Below are 17,122 nucleotides of genomic sequence, written 5' to 3'. Positions count from 1 at the left end.
ATTTTTAAATTGTTTAAATTAATTTTCGAATTGGTTAATAGAATTTTAATATTTTTGATATTCCTTCCTTCCTAAACTTTTTATCCACTCAGGGCTCAATATTATGTTCGATTCTTTAAGTTTTATTTTGTTGATTCAAATGAAAAAGGTTTTGCCGTAAATTCCGTCTTTAAATTTGCTTTCAAACTTTTTGAAAAATGTGGAATAGTGATAAAACGTGATAAAAAACCATAAGTATAGGCTTAACAACAGTGCAACACCAAATAGACCTTTCCCCCCTCACTAATTACGTCACGAACATCACTTGCCTCGTATTCAAACAATTACCATGGTGATTATGTGCCTTGAGACGTTGAATGATTTTTTATGAATATGAAGTTGTTTTGATCCGCTGGGGGTTAATCACCGTGGCAATAATTTCAAAACGAGGCAAAAGATGTTCGTAACGTAATTTATGAAAAGGTCTATTTCTCGTCTTACGGATTCAAAAAGATTCTATAATGTTCACAATGTCAATTGACTATGATGCTAATAACGCATCCCCTCTCATATGTTTTGATATCGGAGATTCGTATCGTATATAAAATTTCCATCCAAGAGTTATCCCCTTCTTTGTGTCTTTGAGTTATCTTGAAACTTGATTTGCTTGATTAGTAAGTTTTGTATGGAAGATCTTTAAATTTCATTAAATTTTGTATTAAAAATTTAAATGGCTAGAGGTTAATACAATCATTGGATTTCTGAAGCTTTTTAAGAAAATTGAAACAGGATACCCTAAAATTGGGGATAACTCTCGGAATGGAACTTTATACATGATACGCATCCCCTATCAAAATCAATTTTAGGTAATTTCACAGTCCAAATGGATCATGGCCTGATCATGGGTAATCAGGACTGATTGCGCCTCCATAACGGCTTTCTGTTGGCTAGACGCTGTTGGCTGGACCAATAGTAAGACGTCATTAGCGCGCGGTGGTCCTGATTACTCATTACGCTTTGGCCTATTAAAAACCATGTACATTGTAAAATTGAAAGTAGTCCACGCCCATTTTTTGACGTCACTTTTCGACGTTTATTTTTGGTAACATTGTAATGTCTTCTTTTATTTTTAAAACAAAAACAAAACAAAAAATGAGTTTATTTGGCTCTTGGCTCCCAGTGGACAGACAACTCAACAAAAAGGACTTTCAGCATGAAAGATAGCTAAAATTATCCGATTTTGTATGGTGAGTATATTTTTAATTATTAAACTTTAATTTTAACTAACTTTAAGCTTGCTTTTAAATTCTATTGACTATACAATCTATTTCCAAAGGTTTTTTTAAATTATTGTCTTTCTTGTTCAAATCCATAATGATATGCCTTTGTCCTTCTCAAATGTATATGGATACTTTAAAGTTTTTAACAATTTCTTAGCACCCATGCATTCATGCTGTGCTTTTAAAACATTTTTGACTGTTTTAAATGAAAAATATTCTCGAGGAGAATCATCTAAAAGATTGAAGATTCATATGAAATTGAAAAACAAAAATGAATCTTCGACCTTTTAGGATAATTCTTCTCGAGAATATTTTTCCAAGGTTGTACAACTTATCTTATCGGGGAAATAAATGTCGGAGTTTTATTTAGTCGGGGTTTTTTATTTTCACCGGGGAAAAATTTCGTCAACCAACCAAAATTTCAAATTCGTCACTTTCACCCGACTAAACTGTCCAAAAGAAATGATTTCCTTCGATAGCTCGAAAATAGATCTTGTAATTCGACGTTTAAAGCACTAATTTCGGTAAATAAAGGTGTAAAAAAATTAGATTTGAATTTTGGTTGCGGTATGAAATTTCGGGTAAATGTTTTGGTCGGGGATAAAAAAATCGGGTACAAGTTTTAGTCGGGTGATAAAATGTCGGGGTAATAATTCGTCCAGAAAAATTTCGTCACCCCCTCAAAATTTTCGTCACTTTCCCCCGATAAGGTATTAACTTATTATCTTCTGGTTTGTCTAGATCCGGATGAGTAAATCAGCTCTTTAACCGTCCTCGATTTTGGGGGTCAAAACTGCGGGTTATTCAAAATCGCTTCAGTTACTCTACCGTCCTCAAAAGTGCAATACATAAACTTGCTATTTAATCCAGCTTTGCCCGAATTATTTCAGGCCCGGCGGAACAACCAATAAATTGAGAGGCTGAAGGCTCTAAAAGAGACAAGCTTGCTAGGAATTTGAAAAATAAATCTCATTTGCGCACAAGTGGGTAGGCTAAAGTCTTCCCAGTCTCCCCGCTTCCGCCGGGCCTGTATTTGGCATGTTTAACCTCGCTAATCACTTATTTTTCCAGATTTTCCACACATACTCACAAGATGAATCCAATCACCATCCATCTCATAGTGTCATTGATATACATTTTTTCGACAATACCTTCTATCCATTGTAAGAAGGCAACCCCCCGACAGAAACTTACATCATTTGCAAAAGTTAAAGCTAACGGAACGGATACAGATACATCTCACTTTAGAACAACTACCACTCGTGCGCCTATATATGATTGTGATTTTAAATTCCAACCTAGTGTCAGGGTATGTTGAGTTTTTATTTCCTTACATATTTTTTGATATTCATGACACCAACAGCTGATTGGTTGAAAGTGACGTATTGACTGATTTTACGTCACTTACAACCAATCAGCTGTTGGGTCCGTTGAAGACATTGTAATGGTGCATATCATGAATAGGAACTTCTAAAATTTTTGAGACCATGTTCGCACGTTACGATTCCGTTTCGCTCCGAAACGAAATGAAGCCATTCCTTTGATTCAAGTTTTACGTCACTTCTAACCAATAAAATGGCTTCATTTCGTTTCGGAGCGAAACGGAACCGTCACTTGCGAACATGGTCTGAAGCCTTTTGAGTTTTAAGCCTTAAAATGTTCTTAATTTTGTATTTTTTTTGAGTGTTTTTTGAGTCCATACAGTATAGTCTTAAAATATTCTTAACTTTTCTTAATATTTTGGCCGAAGCCTTGTGTTCTTATATAGTTTGTTCTTTTAAAAACGTTAATAACTTTTTCCTTTATTTCTACTTTGTCTGAATTAGTCGTCTAGTTTGCTAGACTACGAGCTATGGCAAATATTTTAATGTGATACATTTTCGTGGGGATTAAACTTTGTGTTAGGCTTATCCGCGAAATTTTAACATTTTGCGAGGAGTTAATTTCGTCGTGGTGCTTCTTTGATGCCAGTAAATATTTGAAAGAAGTTATTTGAAATTTTTACAAGTTGTTCTCAAAAATATGTCGCGGATAAGGCCTTTCCAAATTTCCATTGGGGACTTAATTTTGCGGATGACACCCAAATCCGCGAAATCCACGAAATTAAATCCCCGCGAAAATTTATTTCATTAAAGTACCTGGGGATTCTCTTTCATTTTTTGAAAATTTTGAGGTGGCCTGGGTAGGGGTTTCGCGTAAAAACGAGATTAAAGCATTTGCTGACTAAATATCTCAAACCATCTGATTATCCCTTTCAGGATAACATGTTTTGAGTATCTTTATTGCAATAATATGACCCAGAGGCCCCGTTTTTCCTTAGTTGTAGGATAAAAATACTTTAATGTTTTATCCAGGACCGCAGAAGGTTTCTGCTGACCAAATATCTCAAACCTTCTGATTATCTCTTTGAACATTTATTTTTTCATAGATTCAGAAACGTGGTTGGTTATATGTCACTATAAAGAATCCGGCATCTAAAAGCATCACATATGGTCACTACTTAGAATGTATGACAGTAGAAATTATGAAGGAGTCTGCTAGTAGTAGTGAAGGTACGTATGTGGATAAATTCTAGTGTAATTTTTTTTTCATCAGTGTTAAAAGTTCTTCCGTCTCAGACGGATTTCCGTCTCAGAGAAGTATATAGAGAGACTTTTCCGTCTCAAAATCCTGCATAATTCACCAAAAGTTCAAGAATATATGCTAATTTGCTGTGTAAAATCCATTTTCCGTCTCAGACGAAAATCTTGCTTTGACCACTGTTTAATGAAGCAAGAATACAAAAAAAAAAAACAACCTTGAAAGATGAAAGAATATAAATGAAAAAGAGGCTGATTCGTGAAATTCTGTCCACGCGAAAATCTTCAATAAACGGGTTGCAAAAGTCTGAATCACGCTTTTACTCGAAATTTTTATGTGCTTGTTACATGACATTTATTTCTGATTGGTTCGAATTTATTGACATCAATAAAGTTATCAGCTGTAAGTTGTAAAGCAAGTAACAAGGGAATAAAATCACGTAAACTTTTCGAGTAATCACATGTTTTGACTGCACTGATATACTTTTGCAACCCGTGTATTGAAAAATTTCGTGTGAATAGAATTTCGCGGAATAGGTGTTACTGCGTAGGAAAAAAGGTATTCTTCTTCTGACATGATTGTTCTTAATCGTAGGTTCATTACTTCCACCTGGTGGTAAAATGCGTGCATCCTACATGTTGAGAATCTCCATAGCATATTATAAAGACCATCCCGATGTTACTGAGCACAAATGTACTTTCTCTAAATGGCCAATCATCAATGGAAAGAAAGGAAATGTATGTACAGTAGAATTTCAAAATCATCCGCCATCTTTGATTAGTAGACCAAAGTTCGGTGCCGGCAATTTTTAATCGATCAAGCCTATCTTTCGCCTCGTCGCTCTGCACCATATAGGTTTTTTTGCTTTGTTGAACAAATTGTCGGAACCGAACTGTGATGAACTATTGTGATATACTTTCAGCAAAGATGGCGAATCATTTTTCCTCACCTACCGTTGCTTGGGAAATACAGAGTAGCTCTATCTAGTGTTTTATATAAGACATCTATGGCTCTCAACCGAGGGGGATAAATTGGGTGCCAAGTATGTGCGAGCCATAAGGGGGTTTCTTTTTCACACTCGAAAGTCTCTCAAAGGGGTACAGAAACCATTAAAAAGCAATTGAGTCTCTGTATAGGTTCCAAAATTACAAAAATCAAAAATCAACTCCCTCAAAGGGTTATATATTTTTGAGATTGTGACAAAAATTTGAAAATTTTTGCTGAAATTTTGGGGAAATAGTCTCTCTAAGGGTGGCAAAAACGTCAAAGAATGGACAAAATTTTAAAATTTAATCTCTCTTTGGGCTGATTTACGAACTTTGGCTCGGACATACCCGTCAACTCGAAAACCTAGTACCTCCCCCCAGTGGACTCTCAATAATCCATACTTCTATTATTCGAATCTTTCTATAATTCAGACGAATATTCAGTTCCCTTCAATGAGAAACCCATTATTAACGGGAAGACAGGGAATATATTATGTATAATTGATTTTCTTACATGATATTATTTTGGATAGTTTCTGTTAAAATTGAAGTCCATTTGCTTTAAGTGTTGGACCATGTCAGCGCATTTAGACTAAAGTTTGGTGTCCACTTTCGCGCAAAATGGGCGACAGTTTTTTTTATTAAAGTCTGTCCAGATATAATTGGCAGTGGAAACAAGAATGCCTGTAACTTTTGATAGTCAAATATAATTATGGAAATTTTTTTTACTTGGTTTAGAAAATCAAAAGCGCTATATTTGAATGTATTTTTGGTTGAAAAATTCGCGATTTTTAGCGGTTAAATTTGCTATTGTAAAAATTGAGCTTTTTCTCTACTTATGCTATAACTTTCATTTTTACACCAGTGGTAGTTCAACCTTAGGTCAAGAAGTTTGTTAAATTTCAAGGCAAACAGAAAAGTCCTTCGGAAGATATGGGACCCAAAATACCCCTTGGTAGCACTTTTCTGTGAAATATCAAATCTCCAACTTATTACTAAAAACGGGGGTTATCTTTTTTGAACAGTGCAATTAAAAGTTGGAAAATGTTAAGTGTTGGTGCATTGGTATCATTGGTATCATTGATTATTTCGAAACGAAGTGAAATCACAGTATAATTGTTTTGAAAAGATAAGCATGAACTTATATTGCCTTTGTCATTAAAGAACTTTGCTAATTCCCAAAACACTAAACACAGTTTGGCTATGAGGTCATTAAAGAGATCGTAAAATGTGTTATGATCGAAAAACTGTGTTATCAATCATATCACTACCCCCGTTTTTAGTAATAAGTTGGAGATTTGATATTTCACAGAAAAGTGCTACCAAGGGGTATTTTGGGTCCCATATCTTCCGAAGGACTTTTCTGTTTGCCTTGAAATTCAACAAACTTCTTGACCTAAGGTTGAACTACCACTGGTGTAAAAATGAAAGTTATAGCATAAGTAGAGAAAAAGCTCAATTTTTACAATAGCAAATTTAACCGCTAAAAATCGCGAATTTTTCAACCAAAAATACATTCAAATATAGCGCTTTTGATTTTCTAAACCAAGTAAAAAAAATTTCCATAATTATATTTGACTATCAAAAGTTACAGGCATTCTTGTTTCCACTGCCAATTATATCTGGACAGACTTTAGTCTTTTTTTGCCTGAACAAAAGATTACGTCATAAAAAAGCTACGCGCGAACAAAAAAAAGGTGAAGAAAGTTCTATTTTTTTCATCTGTTACGTCAATTTTGACCAATGGAATTGCTTCATTTTTCAACCGACCAATGACCTTACAAAAACATCAAAAGTTTTCGCTCATGTTGCGCGAAAGTGGAGACCGGCCTTAATGAGAATAGTTTTCACTCATGGTAACTAAAAAACTTCTTACAGTGGAGTCTCCATAACTCGAACCCGGGGGACACAAATCTGTTCGAATTAAGGAAACTTCGAGTTATGGAGTTCGGTTTACATGGCATTTTTAAGTGAAGGGGCGAGAAAACTTGTTAGAATTAAGGAGACATTCAATTTAAGGAGGTTCTAGACTCTATAAATATACTTCCTATATCGGTCTGCTTAATAGTGTACGGCCACTAACCTTTATATATCCCTGGACCAAGCTATATCCACCATCTTTGATTGGAGCTATTGTGAAATTGGTACCCGAGATGAAGCCATTGCAATGTTAAAAATTAACGTCTAACGGCGCTACATCATCAAAAGTATGTGAGAGAAAGTAGACCTAGCGCTCTCGATGCATTTACACCGCTATTGAGTAGTGCCGCCATTAGGGTACCACTTTTCAAAAAACTCCGATCAAAGATTTTGCCTTGCCGGGATTGAGAAGCTTGGTCAAGGGATATATAAAGGTCAGTGTGTACGGGCTGCCTTCCCGCTATGGTGGCTCTTATTGTGGCCGATTTTACCTTTTTTGGCGAGTTACGGAAAGGGACGAGTTTTATAATAAGAAACCTTTTCGCTTGAGGATGTGCAGAAGCCTGAGGAGGTTCGAACTAAAGAGACTCTACTGTATTATGGATTATGTCATTTCTTTTTCAGTCGGAGAATTGCTATATCAAGATACAAACTGAGACGTCTGGTCTCTTTTCCCGTGGTTGTCCCAAAGATGACAACGATGTTGTTAAAATTGATATGACCCGAAAGGTTCGTTGAAAAGAATTAATTATATTACAGTTGACTCTCTCTAATTCGATCTTCAAGGTGCCATGAATTTTCTTCGAGTTACAGAGAGTAATTTAAACTACTTTTTTTAGCTGAGGAAACCAATGTTTTAGTTCGAATTGCAGAATGATTCGAATAGTAGAGGTTCGAATTAGAGAGAGTTAACTGTATGATCTCTTTGATATTAGTTTTTACTAGATTTATTTTTCTTTAGAAAATTAAAGAAACATGTTTTTAATTTTTTAAAGAAAAATTAATTTTGAAATTAGCTCCTGGGGGTATAGAGCACTTTGTTGCCACAAGTTACTGATGTTGTTGACATCAGTTTCTTTGACATTAGTTTCTACTGAATACTTTTAAAGGAAATGGATAGTCATATGGTTTGATCTAGGGGATTGATTTTAATAGAGAATTGTAATTTTATTTCTACGCCCAGTTTAAATACTGAGCAAAACATATTTAAAGTCAGAATTTTGCGAAACATATTTAAAGTCAGAATTTTGCGAAACATATTTAAAGTCAGAATTTTGCGAAACATATCTAAACTGGAGAATTTTGCGAAACATATTTAAACTGGAGAATTTTGCGAAACATATTTAAACTGGAGAATTTTGCGAAACATATTTAAACTGAGAATTTTGCGAAACATATTTAAAGTTAGAATTTTGCGAAACATATTTAAACTGGAGAATTTTGCGAAACATATCTAAACTGGAGAATTTTGCGAAACATATTTAAACTGGAGAATTTTGCTAAACATATTTAAACTGGAGAATTTTGCGAAACATATTTAAACTGAATAATTTTGCGAAACATATTTAAACTGGAAAATTTTGCAAAACATATTTAAACTGAGAATTTTGCGAAACATATTTAAACTGAAGAATTTTGCGAAACATATTTAAACTGAAGAATTTTGCGAAACATATTTAAACTGAGAATTTTGCGAAACATATTTAAACTGAAGAATTTTGCGAAACATATTTAAACTGAAGAATTTTGCGAAACATATTTAAACTGAAGAATTTTGCGAAACATACTTAAACTGAGAATTTTTTCTCTTTGAAAATAGACCAACGAACTCATCGTGGAACACCACGGAGAAACCACCTCCTTCTCCGCTAACACCACGTGTGAACCGGAACTTGGTCTGGTAAGTGTTACGAACCCACTGATCTTTAACAATTTGACTGGAACGGGCTTCATATTCAAAAGAAAGTGTCATGTTTAAGAGTCGGCTACACGTTTTTTTTATAAGAACAAACTATACAAGAACATAAGGCTTCGATGGCGAAAAATGTCAAGAACAAGTTAAGAACATTTTAAGGCTTTGCGGTCTCATTGCTAAACCCCTGTCTCAGTGACAAAATTCTTGGAGGTTTCGTTTCGTTTTTAATGGGTGGAGTTAGTGGAGATCTCAAATCCGATTTTTCAACTCAAAACAATTTAAAGCGTCGACTTCACACATTGATAGGTGAATACAAGTTTTTTTATATAAGAACATTTTTTGAAGCCTTCCGATGTTTTTAACTTTTTGAGTTTTAAGCCTAAGAATGTTCTTAATATGTTCTAAACATCAAAATATAATAGCCGCATTCTTTTTCACCGTCCAACATATGTTCTAAACATGTGTTTATTTTCACCATTCTTAGAGCAATTTGTCCATTTTCCTAACAAATCGAGTGTTCTAGAGCCCGCAAAGCCTTAGAACATTCTTAAACTAATCTTAATATTTGGGCCGTCAAAGCCTTATGTTCTTATATAGTTTGTTTTTTTTATAAAACAACGTGTATTTTCCTTTCATTTTAACAGGTTCTTCATGGTAGCATTTACAACACGTTAAATTCAAATTCATCCTGGACCATTCCACTATTTCCAAATTGCTCAGATCTTTTAGACATTGATTATTCAGGCGTTTGTCGTATAACAGTCTATCATATTTGTACTGGGAAGAAAATTGCTGATTATAGTTATCCATACTACGAAGGAAAAGTACGTATTCTTACAATTTGTCTACCCAGCCGGCAAACAACGTCGTTTTGACGTTTTTCTAATATTCACAACGTCCATATAACGTTAAATGGACGTTTATAAAAGCAATGCAGCTGAGCAGCCTTTGGGTAGCTGCTGAGCATCAAGCAAAGAGGCATCAAGTACCATTTTAAGGGTCTTTGGTATTTGCTCGGTTGGGGATTAAACCATTGAGTTTAAAGCCCGAAGGGCTAGAGTAGAATCTCTAAGCTTTCGCAGGCAAGGACAAGTGAAGCCACTTATTTCCCATCCAGAACGCTCCTAGAAGGCGCCGCATTCATGACGATGGATTATATATAGCGCTTCCTTTGTTTTTGAGGATGGCATTTTTTGAAAATTAGCGATAGATTTTACTTTCAATCCGGCGTTTATATAAAAACAACGCACAGAAGTTCTGGATGTGAAAAAAGTGGCTTCATTTCCCATCCAGGAGTCTCGAGTCTAGCCCTTTGGGCTTGGAATTTAATAGTATAAAGTACCATTTTAAGAGTCGTTGGTATGACCTCGACCAAGCTATATCCGCCATCTTTGATTGGAGTTTTTTTTGAATTGGTACCCGTAAAGAAGCCATTGCAGTGTTAAGAATTAACATCTAACGGCGCTACATCATCAAAAGTTATCGATGGAAAGTAGATCTAGCGCTCTCGATGCATTTACACCGCTATTAAGTAGTGCCGCCATTAGGGTACCACTTTTCAAAAAACTCCGATCAAAGATTTTGCTTTGCAGAGATTGAGAAACTTGGTCCAGGGTTTATAAAGGTCTGTGATTGGAATCGAACCCAGAACCTTGCACATTGTAGTTTGGTGTTCTATCTCTACCAAGTCACTCTTTTCGAAACCCATAAAATAATTGCGAACCTCGTTCTCAAAGCCTTGTTGCTACGATACTTCAACGTCGTTAGACATAATTGATATTTTCAAACGTTTGCGTTTTTTTATCAAAATTGAAAACGGTCAAAGTCATCTTTTAAAAGAACGAAAACGAAAGTAATATACAGACAAAATGACTACAGACTACCACTATTAATATATAGATTAGGTCACAATGTAAATGTAAACCACACTGAAACGACCGCCTTCCATCACGCATCACGCTCGCTAAAGAGCGCGCGCACATTATTAACGCCTACATGTCATCTTCAGCACATTTTAAATTATGCATTGAAAACAGATTACAATATAGTACATTTTTCATGTCTCGATTATTCAATTCCGAATAAAAGACATTCAGGGAAAAAAAAGAGAAACACCTGGGTAATCTAGTTAAAAAACACGAAAGTAAATGATAGACAAAATAGTGAGCCAAGGCAAAACAAGATTAGCGTACCACTATGAAAGAAACCACCTCCGGCGGTCGATAATCATACTTTGTTGTTTTGGCGTGTGTCTTTCTAGGAAAGCCAATGGGCGCAGTGGGCACTTTTACGACAGGGAACTTTATTGCTTGATTCTGTTTCAGCAACTGATGTTTTCATGTCAATATTCGGCTTTTATTTATGATATGCACCACTGCAATGACTTTACGAAATTATGCAGCTTTACTGTTTTTGTTCCACTCAATACGTCACTTTTTCTATTGTTTAAGTGACGTATTGGGTGGAAAATTTTAAAAGTTCTCAGAAGACTCTCCGGTGGTGCATACCATAATGAATTGAAATCATAAAATATATTTTTTCTTCCAATTATTTATCCAGACAGAAGAATGTCACGCCCAGGTTGATAAGGAGACAAGCTACTTTGTACTTTTGTATTTCCGTGGCGCTAACAAAGTCGTGTTCCTATTATCCATGTCACTTGCATTATGTACTGTGATAACTATTTGTGGCAAAATGGCTTATATTTTCCACTTGCAAGGAGACGCCAAAAGAGGTATTGACTTTTTATTTTCTGATACAACCATAGATTTATAAAGCCCGAAGGGCTAGATGTCGTACTTTTGCTGAAAAGTGTGCCGTGGATAGGTAGGAAATCCTACCTAGGTCACGTGACAGTACAATATAATTTCAAAGCTTGACCAGTCAGAAGCTTTTCGGGTTTTCGAAAACAATAGCAGCAATATTTCTTTCCGATATTCAAATTTTTTTTGCTTGGAAAAGCTTAAAGCACGCCATCTAGCCCTTCGGGCTTTATAAATCTATGGATACAACCCCTTTTTTCATCCATAAAAATAATAACCAAGCAAAACTCGATGGGGGATTGATATTCCCATTGTTTTCATGGCTAGGGATTTGAATTCCAGTCCCGGGGGGGGGGGGGGTACTCAGGCAAAAATGGATGATGGGTATGGGCGGACGGTAAGGGGCGGTTTTTTCACCTTTCAAAGTCTCTCTAAGGGTCGAAAAATCAGAAAGGTTAAATTAGTCTCTCTAAGGGTCGGAAAATTCAAGATTTTTAGAAATTTTTTTGATTTCCAGAGAAAAAATTATAATAAAGTCTCTCTAAGGGTATGACTTTTTTCAAAAATCTAAAAGAAAATTTCAAAAAGTCTCTCTAAGGTTCACCTTTTCAGCAAAAATCAGTCTCTCTAAGGGTTGGTTTTTGGAGGTCCCGTCCGCACATACCCCTCATTCGCCAACCCTAGAACACCCCCTTCCCCCGGATTCCAGTGTTTTCGAGGAAAACGATTCTGAGAGATTAAAAAATAGCACGCTATCTTGCAGTGAGGATTTACTCATCCTGATTATTTTCAAGCAGAGAGGCATCAAAACAAGCACCATTTTGTAAATCTTTAGTATGACCCTGCTTGGGGTTGAACCCATAACCTTGCAAACCGTAACTGGATGCTCTAACACAACACTACGGTCGCTACGGTCGTGTTTTTACATATCTCTTCAAACTTTAGTATTTGATTTGGAGGTCTGGTGCAGTAAACTGAAAAGGGGGCAAAGCCCTTACTACTGTTCACTACCTGGGGAGGAGCATGGAGGGAATATGCAAGCCATAAGATTACCTTTTTATACCCTCAAAACTCTCTCACAGGGATAAAGAAGCAAAAAAAACAGCAACCGAGTCGCTGAAAGGGTCCCAAATTTACGAAATATCAAGAATCGACTCCCTCACAGGGTCGTAAGTTCTCGTAATTTGGACCAAATATTGAAATTTCTAGCTGGAAATTGGGAAAATAAGTTGTCACCGAGTCGTAATAACGGGTTAGAAAAGGGATAACATTTTTTAAATTTAGTTTCTACAGGGTAGCCTTTTGAACGTTGACTCAGACATACGCGTCACTTTGCAAACTAGTACCGGGTTTTGATGTATCGACCCTTTTGAAGACAAGTGTGGACTGAAACGACAAAAGTTTTAACCCGCAAAATGATGAACGCTAAAAGTTCTGATTTGCCGTCGTCATTTGTCGGTTTGTCATAAGTAAAACAGTTATATCAAAAAAAGCTCAAGATGGGATACTTGCGGTAGAATTTTTGAACTCGCAGCTCTAGAGAAAAGGGGCCGCGAATTAGCTTGTCTGTACACAAACCCGATATATACGGCTAATTTCAAAATTCATTGCCTTAGTACGCTACGATAATCGTGAGGTACACTCTGGTACAGGGTACGAATTAGCCTATTTCATAGGATTCGAGTTTTTAGTGCAGTATTAGTAGTATTTTTCTACGACATGGCAGAAATCAACTACAAAGGTAACAGCAATTAAAAAGAGTTCTTGAAATCCCAAGCGAATTGAATTATTACAATTTGTTTTCAACGTCTTCATTGAAGGGAAATCTGTACAGATTTGTGCAATTTCCACGTGTAAATTGAATAGAAAATATCATGTGACAGATGCACGAAACTTATGAAATAGGCTAATTACTTACCCTCGCCTTCAATGAAAGGTTTCCAGACTAATATTCATGACATGCACCATTGCAATGTCTTCTAACAATACATCACGGGCTCAATAGTTGATTGGTTGTAAGTGACGTAAAATCAGTCAATACGTCACTTTCGACCAATCAGTTGTTAGGTCCGTGGAAGACAATGCAATGGTGCATATTCTGAATAGCTGGGCTTTCTTTATACAACAACTAAGAAAACAAATGTCGATACAGTGCTCCATACGTAAGTAGAGCTTTTCAATATATATTTCAATTTGTTATTCAATTAATTAGCTTTCTTTTTATCTCATTTTAAGGCTGGCCGATATTTGTGGTGGAGATGAAGAAAACGTTTGAATTTTGTTCTTGCATGTGTTTTGGTATTTGTAAAACAACAGATTATGAACCTGTTGCTAAGGATGATAAGGAAGAAAATGATAAAGAAGAAGGTGACAAAGATGAAGATGAAGATGAAGAAGACGAAGAAGATTAAAACATGAATAAAGGTTGCATAGGGTCAACCAGGGCCCACGCCTTGATTTTGAAAATGGAGACAATATATAGTGTAGAAGGTGCAAACCATGGTATACGATGATAGGACAGAAAATGTTAGGAATTTTGTGGGTTTGAATGGGACAAAATAGCAACCAAATAATGGAAGTTTATTTGTTAAATGAATAATTTTATTTTGAAAAAAATAATGACGAGTATTCATGTATTTGGGATTTTGAAGATTGATACGTTGGGCTCTTCCAAAAAATTTTTGTACATGGGGGTGGGGGATATACTGGATATTTTGTCCGGGGGATATTTTGTCTGGGGGTAGATAAAAATCCCGAAAATTTGTCTTGTTTTTGTGGTTGATTAAGGGTGTTTTTGAATGTCCGGGGGTAAACTGATGCTTGTATGGAGGTGAGATCCGTTGTCTCGGTGTCAAAATTTACAAGGTCCAGGGGGTAAAATTTCCAAAAAAATATTATATCATCCACCCCCTGTATTCAAATTTATTTCTGAAAGAGCCTATTCTCGTGAGCCAGGGCTCTTATAAACGATTCTGCAACGTAACAAGGTCAGTGCTATAAACTTGGTGAAATCGCTTATATACCTCATGTTTATCAAAATCATTAATAGCGTGAAAAGCGTCAAGAGTCATTAGGATATTGTGGCTATTCAACTTAAAGCTTTGCGACCAAGGAAGACGATACAACAGTCGAAAAAAAATTTCAATCTCTTATAAACACCCCTGTCTCACAGCCCCGGTGAAACTTTTTCCTACAGTTGGATAAAAGTATCGATTGAAATCTCAATGGGGAATTTTAATGGGAAAATTCTATTGTTCCAAGGTTAAAAAATTCTAGTTGTCTAATTCAAACGGCGCTACATCACAAATAATAGATCTAGCACTCTCGAGACTTTTTACACTTCTGTCGTGTTATCAGTAGTATCACCAAGGTAGCACTTTTAAAGAAACTCTGACCAAAAATTTTTGTCGTTTGGGAATTGAGGAACGCCTTTCAGTGTTTACATAAAGCTTAATGAAAAAGACTTGAAAAAAAAAGATTTTTTGTTCAAGCTTAAGTTAAAGGAATCTAGATGAATCACTTTTGAGAGGTTCAATCTAAAGTTTTTTGAGCGAAATGGATGTCGAGGATGTGCGAGCCATAAGGGTGCCTTTTTTAAACCCTTGAAAGTCTCTCTAAATTAACAATTGACTCTTTGAAAGAGTTTCAAAAATTACGAAATATTAAAAATCGATTCCGTCAAAGGGCTGGAAAACTCTGGTAATTTTGAGCTAAAAATTGGAAAAACAGTCTCTCAAAGGGTCGTAAAAAACGTTACAATTTAAGTCTCTGAAAGAGTCGATTTTTGGACTTTGGCTAGGACATTTTTTTTAAACTGATGTATACAGAACGGGTTTCGGCTGCGTGGCAGATATTTCTGGCTGAGAAGATTTACAGTAGGAAATTACAATTCAACACTGTCCTCACTTACTAAAAAAAGAGCCAAATTTTTTTCTAAAGTATGACCAGTGAAATAATAACATAATTTGATTGGCTGTGTGTTTTCAACTGTCGTCTGGAGCTGGGAAATTCAAACTCATAGCCCAAACCATGCTATTCATTTCGCCATCAGTATGTAAAACAAAATATGGATCTCCGGGCTACTTGCAAGGGAGATAAGTCGCTCACTCTTAGACAAGTAAGTCAGTACCCTGAGTATCAGAGGTTGAGTTTTCAAAGAATATAATCAACCTCTGAGGACCAATAATAGAAACTTTATCGCGCATGTGTCAACCTAATCACTGTAAAAGAATCAAAGATGAAAAGCAAATATTGCCATACTAATGTCTAGCAGACTGTATCAGTATGCAGTTTACTATTTACAAATTCCCCAGAAACCTCCAAGTGTAATTGAAATGAGTTTCTTTCAAAAGAAATCTTCTACATGATTCCCAAATGTATAACAGTAATTACTAAACTATTATCTATGGTAATGTTACTTCAATGGAATCGAAATCTTTATGTTATGATTTTCTATCACTGACTCTTTTTAAAAAGCTTTGATGACATTTTTAAGTTGTGTTTTCAACGACGGGAATAAAAAGTATCAACTTTGAATTTAATCCAAGATCTTGGATGGTCGTCATGGTTACTTTTCTCGCTGCGTTGATTGCGCGCTAGATAGAATCTTGATTGGTCGGCACAGGTCAATATATGATAGATTTTGTGCAGCATAGTATTTTATTGACCTTTCCCATGCAGCATAATGTCCTATTTTTCTACTTTTACATTTCATTTCTGTCCAATAGAGGTGGTAGACCTTGTATGGATAACTCAAATTCTTCTGACCTGTGCTTTTCACAGTAGTAAGTCAGCAAATTTTGGAAGATTCTTTAAATTGTGGATTGTTTATAGATTCACCAGCTTGATTTGATTAAATAAATTGTTGATTTGGTGGTATTGGTAAACTTTTTCGGGCCAAGTTCCAGACTGTTAATAAACATCGATAGTCTTGAGGGTTTATGCAATGAAGTAAAAGCCCAAAGGGTTAGAAGCGAATCTTTAACCTTTCTCAGGCAAATAAAAAAAGCTTTAGAATACGCCGTAATTTTGACGACTGATCGAATTTTGCAGTTTCTTTGTTTTCGAGTGGTATACTTTTTAAAATCTAGCGGAAAGTTTTACTTTTATTTCAATATGGAAATTGTATAAAAACTACGCGGGCCACTCAAGGCTAGGTACCACCTTAACTTCGATGCAGATTAATAGATTATAAGCTTGTTTTTTATGCTTGGATTTAAATTGAAGATGATTAGATTCTAATGAAACTTAGACTGGCACGCCAGTCGGGCTGGAACAGTACGACGCGGGAAAAGTGAGCGTAGGTGTTAGGTAAGCGTAGGAAGAAATTTTGTCGGCGGCAAGGGCTGAAAGCAGCAGCCTCTCACCAAGTTTTGCTCGTTTTCCTACGCAGCTCCTATTTTAGCAAACGCCCACCGTCTTTTTATGCTCCCGCCCTCTGACATGATTTAATTAACAGACTATTTGCTAGTCTAAATGAAACTGTGCGGTAAGAGTCAACAACAAATCTTCAAAATTTCGGAAACTGTGCGCCATTCACGCAAATAAAAGAAGTATTGCACAGAAGAGAGATGATGTTCATGAACATGATGTTCTGATGGCGTATGGGCAGCGCGCTCTCAGTCTCAGCACAAAATGTGTCGCAGGTAAAATCTATCAGCGCGCCTCGATTATTCTGACTTTCTGATGTCGGATTATTGG

General features: G+C 35.9%; 1 protein-coding gene across 1 annotated transcript; it reads left to right on the top strand.

Annotated features, from left to right (window-relative positions):
* The first annotated feature begins 962 nt into the window (after nucleotides 1-962).
* Nucleotides 963-14,047, top strand: LOC136812848 (uncharacterized). Its single transcript, XM_067069375.1, has 9 exons — nucleotides 963-1,226; nucleotides 2,331-2,568; nucleotides 3,688-3,811; nucleotides 4,434-4,576; nucleotides 7,370-7,474; nucleotides 8,565-8,645; nucleotides 9,305-9,484; nucleotides 11,220-11,394; nucleotides 13,658-14,047. The coding sequence occupies exons 2-9, from the start codon at nucleotides 2,353-2,355 to the stop codon at nucleotides 13,831-13,833; spliced, it is 1,200 nt and encodes a 399-aa protein (XP_066925476.1). The 5' UTR covers nucleotides 963-1,226; nucleotides 2,331-2,352; the 3' UTR covers nucleotides 13,834-14,047.
* The last annotated feature ends 3,075 nt before the right edge of the window (nucleotides 14,048-17,122 follow it).

The sequence above is a fragment of the Clytia hemisphaerica genome, unplaced genomic scaffold (assembly GCF_902728285.1).
Source record: "Clytia hemisphaerica strain Z4C2 unplaced genomic scaffold, Clytia hemisphaerica genome assembly, whole genome shotgun sequence".
NCBI lineage: Eukaryota > Metazoa > Cnidaria > Hydrozoa > Leptothecata > Clytiidae > Clytia > Clytia hemisphaerica.
Note: the sequence above shows the minus strand (reverse complement) of the source record. Positions and strands in the feature narration are given on the sequence as shown.

Coding starts and splice junctions, on each gene's coding strand:
- LOC136812848 (XM_067069375.1), top strand. CDS start 2,353: ATGAATCCAATCACCATCCATCTCATAGTGTCATTGATATACATTTTT. Junction 9,485..11,219: donor ATCCATACTACGAAGGAAAA/GTACGTATTCTT, acceptor TTATTTATCCAG/ACAGAAGAATGTCACGCCCA. Junction 11,395..13,657: donor GCAAGGAGACGCCAAAAGAG/GTATTGACTTTT, acceptor TCTCATTTTAAG/GCTGGCCGATATTTGTGGTG.